Source organism: Bombyx mori, chromosome 25, assembly GCF_030269925.1.
Source record: "Bombyx mori chromosome 25, ASM3026992v2".
Taxonomy (NCBI): Eukaryota; Metazoa; Arthropoda; class Insecta; order Lepidoptera; family Bombycidae; genus Bombyx; species Bombyx mori.
In genome coordinates this window covers 8,131,358-8,138,872 of record NC_085131.1, presented here as the reverse complement: position 1 = coordinate 8,138,872, position 7,515 = coordinate 8,131,358, and the positions used below count along the sequence as shown (strand labels likewise).

Genomic DNA, 7,515 nt, shown 5'->3' with positions numbered 1-7,515 from the left:
AGGAGGTATAGAACGCTGTACAAATGTACTATAAAGAAATATAGTTTCTTTACACGTATATAAATTTTTATGCCAATATCTGGTACCCATAACACTGGGGAATCTTAATTTGGGCCCGGATGACTGTGCGTGATTTGTTCCTAGTTAAGTTAAAAAACATACAATCTGTCAATTTAAGCATGATCTCCAAAGTTAATGCCAATCTCTCTCAAAAGGGGTTCCAATTTAAAATGTATACCTGGTAATCAAAGTACAGGTACGAAATCTCTGTAAGTTATGATTGGCTTCGTTTTGACAGAGCATCCCGCATTCGAAGCTCAGCTTTAGCTTCACTGAAGTGTAAATTTTAAACAGAACTCCGAAACTAGTTTCAGGAAGATGAAAAACTTTTCTTTTGCGGACGTGTTGCGGAGGCATTCATGCCATTTTACGACTTAGCTTCGCAACGAATTGCTTAAAGATATAGTGACGGAACTAATAAATAAAAATCACAATCTGAACAATTTCAACTGCATGTTTTGAACTATATTTTTTTATTACCCTTCATGTAAAATTTACATTGGCGGACTTAATGCCTAAGGCATTCTCCACCAGTCAACCAGGTAGTGCAGAGTAAATTGTAGTAGGTGCAATGAAATTTATATTAACTTACAAATACATACACATATCTCTCTCTCTCTCTCTCTCTCTCTCTCTCTCTGTATTATTGATAGTAAATCAAAACGGAACAACGTGAGTAGATACATCCATTACATACGAAGCGCAGTTATTAATTTATCGAACGTAACCAAGGAGGAAGTCAACTTTAATAACTATGATGTAGCTAAACAAGACTCCAGACCGCAAGCCGAAAACCGCTAACACTATTACGTTCTCAGGCAGTTCATTTTAATTCTATTCCTTAAAAGCAGCGGGAGGCGTAATCACTAGGAATAAGCTCAGGGAATAGGCCTGTTTCATAGTGTAATTTCATTCGAGTCTGTTTAGCAAATTCGCATCGCTTTAATGTCTCTCTAAATAAACGAAGTAAGAACCATCTTCGTGTCCTAGGAATTCAACGCTTATGTAGTCCTTAACGTGCCTACTACAGATTTACATGAAGTCTAAGTTGCGAATGTTGTTAGCAATTCAGTTCAGTCGCTCGTAATAAAGTACAAAATCGAGAGTTATGAAGATATCAACAGTTTTCGAAGTCGTCGTGGCCCAAAGGATAAGACGTCCGGTGTATTCGTATCTAGCGATGCACTGGTGTTCGAATCCCGCAGGCGGGTACCAATATTTCTAAACAAATACGTACTCAACAAATGTTGACGATTGAATTCCACGGTGAAGGAATAATATCGTGTAATAAAAATCAAACCCGCAAAATTACAATTTGCGTAATTACTGGTGGTAGGACCTTTTGTGAGTCCGTGCGGGTAGGTACCACCACCTCGCCTATTTCTGCCGTGAAGCAGTAATGCGTTTCGGTTTGAAGCGTGGGGCTGCCATTGTAACTATACTGAGACCTTATAACTTATATCTCAAGGTGGGTGGCGCATTTACGTTGTATATGTCTATGGGCTCCAGTAACCACTTAACACCAGGTGGACTGTGAGCTCGTCCACCCATCTAAGCAATAAATAAAAAAAAGAATTCCTGTGGCCTGTGTACCGCTGATGGTATTGATTTGCTTTAAATCATTTTTGCTTCTAGTGAAATGGCAATAGGTGTGGACGCTACAATTTTAGATTTTATTGAAAAGATGCGAAATATTTGTATAGTTTGTATTGTAACAGTGGTCTGCCGATTCCGAACGCTTTTATCAATGTTTGGAAGAGTTTCGGGCGTGATATTAGAACAAGAACAAAATTGTCTCGGCCTTTTGACAAAATTGACTAGGCAGTAAATATTGAACTAGAGGGTAAGATGTCCTCAAGCAAAAAAATTGTGACGTGAAGTTTCATATGGACGACCTTATTGACGTTTTGCGCTTGTGAGGTGACGATTACCATTTACCTTGGTTAGCCAAACTCACCTATCGAGTGCAAAGGGACTAACAATAGTGGACTAAAGTGAGTTTTTTTTTTTGAATTAACCTTTAATTTACTTTGGTCACTTGGTTAGCCGGTTCTAAAGGTCTAAAACTGTATATAAATGATGCCATAATATTTTAGTTAATATCACGAAACGTTAATATTAGTAAAAACGTATTGTTATTAGTTAAGCCCAGTCTAGACAGAGAAGCTATATTCCTCGTGTCGTCGCGTTAATCCGATATACGGACCCGGCAAGTCAGGTGAGGGAGGGGTCAGGCGCTGGCTAAGGGAGGTAGTATTTATTAGATTATTCGACCGGACCTTGTTGAGACAAATATTAATAGTTTAAAGTTTTCCGCTTTAATGCGTTCTGCGTAGACCCGCAGAAACGGTTATGTGCGTAATTACTGGTGTGGCGAGTGAGAAGTCAACTCGCACATCTCACTCAACGCAGCACCGAAATCATACGATTTTACGTCACATCAGGTGATGCGAGGGCCGTGTGCAAAGACTGTTAAACCACGCCCCCTGCAACATGTCGCCGGCGCATCTTATTTGTCGAAGTGGTAAAGACACAAGATGGCCACGCTTTGATCTATTGTTCTTCAGGCGGAGGACATGTTGAAAGGGGCGGCAACTCCTGCGCAAATTATTATTGACTACAAGTTATAGTTATAGTTTTGGTTTTTACTATAAATACGATTGTGCCGTAATTGTAAGACAGACCATCTGGAATACTTCACTGGTGTTACGGCGTTTTGTTTGCCGGCCAGTCCGCCGAGTTTCTTGCCGGATCTTCTCAGTGGGTTGCGTTTCCGATCACTGCTCTTGCTAGGGCTAGCTAGTGTTAGCAAATTCTCTGAGGTTGAACCTGTGAGCTCACCTATCCGTCCGGGTGTAGCTAGAGTAGCCCCCTTACGCTTCGAGCGAATAGGTAGGAAAAAAATGCCAGTATGGGTAGGTACCACAACACTGCCTATTTCTGCAGTGAAGCAGTGCGTTTCGGTTTGAAGGGTGGGGGCAGCCGTAAAACTGACACTTAGAACTCATGTTTCAAAGCGAGTGGTAGTAGTTACGTTGTTGGTACCTATGGGCACCGGAAACCACTTACACTGGGCTGTGAGTTCATCAAACCGGATAAGTTAAAAAAAAAGATGTGTGGTGTCGTGTGACACCGGATAGGAACGAAGTTCCTTATTATAAAAATATTAATTTTAAGTTCTATTTGAGGTACAAAGAAAATAAAAGAGGAGGAGGTTTCGCAACAAACCACGGTCATTCGGTAACGTGCGAACTTATTGTGGTACACTTCATTCACGGTTGTTAGCATAAGAGTTAGTGTATTGCGCAAACGAACGCTCTGAGATCGTGGTCAATTAATGATAAAAAAATATGTTATTTTTTGTACGTTATTATAAACTTAAGTCGTACACGGTGTGCATTACTAATAAAAATCTTACGTTACGGACGTTTTTTCCCGGTTAGGATACCCCTCCGCATCGTCCCATAAGGAACTTCGTTCCAAAAACAATAAATAAATAAGTACGAAATGTTGTAGGAGCGATTTGTAAAATAGGAATAAAAATCACGATTATTTTATAAACCATTATTTATTTATTAAATATAAAACGGTCATCTCTTCTGGAGCTCTGAATTGTTTCTTACTCATCGTCTACATTCATCCTCAAAACTTATCAAATAGGACATTTCTAATCGATATCAGAGTAAGGTTGTTTGTTAATTTGACAAGAAATTGGGTTAATGAGCCAATACGTAGATTTTATGGCAGCTTTTTCTAGAAGCGACATATAATTTACGGATTGTTCGTGTCTTTTTTTGTAGAATTTGTAGTTCTGTATTGTTCACTATTTGATCAACATGAAAAGAATAGTCAATTGCTTTTGTTGTAATTTACATCAAACGTCCTTTCTATTTAATACTTAGATCAGGTCTTAACCGTTTCAAAATTATTTTGAAACGAACCCTTAATTTACTTTAAAACTATTTATTAAAAAAATTATAAGGCATATGCAAACAACTTACTCTGAAATCGGGAGTCTGCACTTAATCCCACGGCTTCGATATTAAACTCTACAATAAAATCAACACAATTCGAAACGCTTACAATAATTCTCGGAATGGCACTAATTGCAGCATAACCGCTTAAATAACTGTTTTAAAGAGACTCCAAACTAGTTTAATAAACGTATTTATTGGCGTATTACCGGTACATATATTTATATTATATACTTTAATGTGAATAACGCCCTACACATCAAGATCGAAGTCACAAGACATCAAGAATATCTCTATAAAACTGGAATGAAATTTTTATATATGTCTTTAAATAAACAAAATAACTCTCTGAATTTTACGTTATCAATTTAAAACAGTAAGTTAGAGCGGTCGATTAATTTTAATTTTTATAATTTACAAATTCCCTAGAATCACATAAAAAATATAACAATAAAAGCGTTTTTTTGCACTATAAACTCTATACATTTAAATTTTACAGCTAACATTATTTACATTCACACAACCGACTTTTAAAAAAAGATTAAAAAAATTTTAGATTATTTTTTTATTTATTGACAGCCAATCGATAGTTGGTACCTATGGGATACCTTTTGGTTTTCCGTTATATCTTTAATCATATGGTGTCAGCAGTATACATTGTTTACAAAGTCATACTATGTTTTAAGCTCTACAATAAGTTAAAATTTTTGACCGAAAAGTGACTTTTTTCTTTCTTTTCATAGTCTGGAAATTATTAAAAACATTTTCGCAGTACATTTATATTAACATTCATTTAATACGCCAGTTTTCATAGTTGAATGATCGAACGAAAACAAAGGAAATGAGCATGAGATTAAACCGTAAACTGTCTATTAGAATGAGTGAAGTTTGTAATTTTAGTGCTTGCAACTCTATAACAAAAAAAAAAAACTGATTTCTAAAAACTTTTAAATTTGACAGGAACACGATCATAGTAACTAATTATTGTATTACAAGTATATTATATATATTCTAAGCAAAACTAAAATTGTAACTAAACGCCAACATATAAGATTTTAAAAAAAAACTGCCCCTGTCAATTTAAACACATTTAATATTAATTCATAATAGGTACATATGTCAACGCACTTTGACACTTAATTATGTTTTAACTTAAAAGTTTTCTATTTTAACAATAACGCAATATTGTTATTTTAGAAACTATTTAATAAATATCATTTTAACAATAAGTTTGAAATTTAGGATTATGTTTTTTATAGTTTTGGTTTAGTAATGAAAGTGAAATTATATTAAAAAGGTACTTTAAAATGTCAAGACATCTCAATCAATGAATACACGATCATATTACATAAATAGATCCGATAACTATGAAAATATAACTCATCGTCCAAGATGACATTAATAACTAAATAAGTTAGTAGGCCTTTCTGAATATTAATCATAAGTAAAGTTCTAGACGCAACTTTCGGGTCCAGGTAAGTTTTCAGCTAAGACATGTTCTCTTCTCCGCGTGTTACCTTTCCCTTTGGTTCTATGTAAAGTCGAAGTAGCGAGGCTACTTGAGCTCAAAGTTGGCCCACTGAGGCCTAAAGATTGGCTCCCAAATGGCGATCCTAAATTACCATTGGGACAAACAAAATTGGGACTACCCAAAGTAGGACTATTTGTTCCATAGTTGGCCCTAAAATTATTACTACCTATTGGTTGGGGTAAATTCTGGTTTAAAACATCGTCTTGTCTGCTATTAGGTGCGACTTCGTTACCTGGAGTTAGCTGGAAAATAATAATTATAATTCAACTCAAAAAATCCTCAAAAAATTCCATTAAAATTTTTGTAAGAACAAAATATCGTTTTTAGCACTAACCTGTTGTGGTCGCACGGCTGAATCTAACAACGCTAAATCTTCCGCCGAGAAAACTGCACCGGATTTGGTCCATTCTCCTGAAGATGAAATTATGAATTTGTAATATTATGTAGAAAATTATCTGAATAAATTTATTTAAAACCGAGAGCGATTCACGTAATAAATAGCGACCCAACTTATTGTCTCAAATTAAGGACTTTAGTTGGGATATTAAAGAAGATTTAAGATTGAAATTTACCTCGAACTTCCTTTATACTAGGCCACTCATCAGCATCGTCTAGTTTTGGTACTTGGCCGTCAGCATCTAAAATTAAATAACAATAGAAACAAGTTTAAGTAATCCGACAAGGTAACTGAGAATCACCTAAAGCTATCTAAGTTCACGATCATACCCCAGCTTGTGTAATAACCGGTACCTATAGACTTCACAGCATAAAAACCAGACATATATTTTATGTGGTCGATGACCCAATAATGGCACAAATATTGTAATAAGGGTTGCTACCTTGCGCATGACTGTTTTTTAGAAGAAATAAGTAAGGTGGTCGTATCTGTCCGGACGAGTTAAGAATAAAACAAGTTAACTTGTTCTCATTAATCAATAAAAAAAACTCTTAACACAATATTGGAAACTGAAAAAAAGGTATTACTTCATATCGTTTACCTGGCGCATTAAGAATATCTGGTTGTGGATCTGGAGTTTTTGAATCCGGGGATGGCTTGATAGTGTAGGCAACAACATATCTTCTTCCACCATCGCTGAGTTCCAGCATATCTCTTGGCGGATGTTTGTGGGGAGGTTGGGATCTTCGTCTTCTAGCACAAAGCGCTCCAAAAGCCAAGCCGGCCAAAGCTAATGTAGCTCCAAGTGCTGCGGCTACTAAAACACCAAGGGTCACCCCTCCCATTGTTGTTTTGCCGTCTGTATGAATGTTGCAAAAAAAATAATTTTTGAATTCATGTGAAAAAAAGAATAACATAAAAGTGGATTAGGTGAATTTGACCGTAATGACAATTAGAGCATTGGAATGCTATTTCTCTTTTTGAAAATATTGTCATGTCTGAAAATATTGAAATTCTGAATTATACAAATGATTATTATTAGTTTCGACTATAAAACTAAATACCCACTAATTGAAACATGTTTTCAAATACGCAAATAAAGCACGAACGGAAAATTCTGCGAAAAACCTATCAAGCAATTCGAATTAAAATATGAATCGAATTGAAATATTCATTTCGAACTTACATCCAACAACATGTTTTGATGTTACGGGGAACTAGATTTACTACAACGGATCGCAAAAAGTTTTAAACGTGTTCATACTATTGTTAATAAGGGAAATGGTTATTAGAAATGAATTGTTTTCACTAACGGCTCGTCAAATTTTTTAAACAATAATTATTATTGTTTCCGAAGTTAATAAATCACCAAAGTCTACCTGTCCTTCTAGCCGCATCGTTGAACGCAATATTTTCCAGGAGAGTTTTTTCTGAGTCCCCTTTTAAATTCTTAGCGTATATCAACAAATTGAATGTTGCGCTATCTCCCTCGCCCGTCGAAGTGAGTTGGGACAGATCCAACTTGAACATAGCGAGGCCATCTACAGGAAATA

General features: G+C 35.8%; 1 protein-coding gene and 1 long non-coding RNA gene across 3 annotated transcripts in view; one reads left to right on the top strand and one right to left on the bottom strand.

Moving 5' to 3' along the window:
- Positions 1-3,609: 3,609 nt before the first annotated feature.
- LOC101737236 (neural cell adhesion molecule 1) overlaps positions 3,610-7,515 on the bottom strand; it is a 108,135-nt gene continuing 104,229 nt past the window's right edge. For both annotated transcript variants that reach the window (XM_062676171.1, XM_021347284.3), the window contains exons 14-18: positions 7,342-7,503; positions 6,564-6,821; positions 6,138-6,203; positions 5,900-5,976; positions 3,610-5,807 (exon numbers count right to left, since the gene is read on the bottom strand). In XM_062676171.1, the coding sequence (XP_062532155.1) occupies positions 5,487-5,807; positions 5,900-5,976; positions 6,138-6,203; positions 6,564-6,821; positions 7,342-7,503 (884 nt within the window). In that variant the 3' untranslated portion in view covers positions 3,610-5,486. The remainder of the gene's footprint in view (positions 5,808-5,899; positions 5,977-6,137; positions 6,204-6,563; positions 6,822-7,341; positions 7,504-7,515) is intronic.
- Positions 5,318-6,042, top strand: LOC134201435 (uncharacterized). The gene is made up of 2 exons (XR_009976726.1): positions 5,318-5,447; positions 5,893-6,042. It is a non-coding gene; the product is annotated as an uncharacterized LOC134201435 (long non-coding RNA).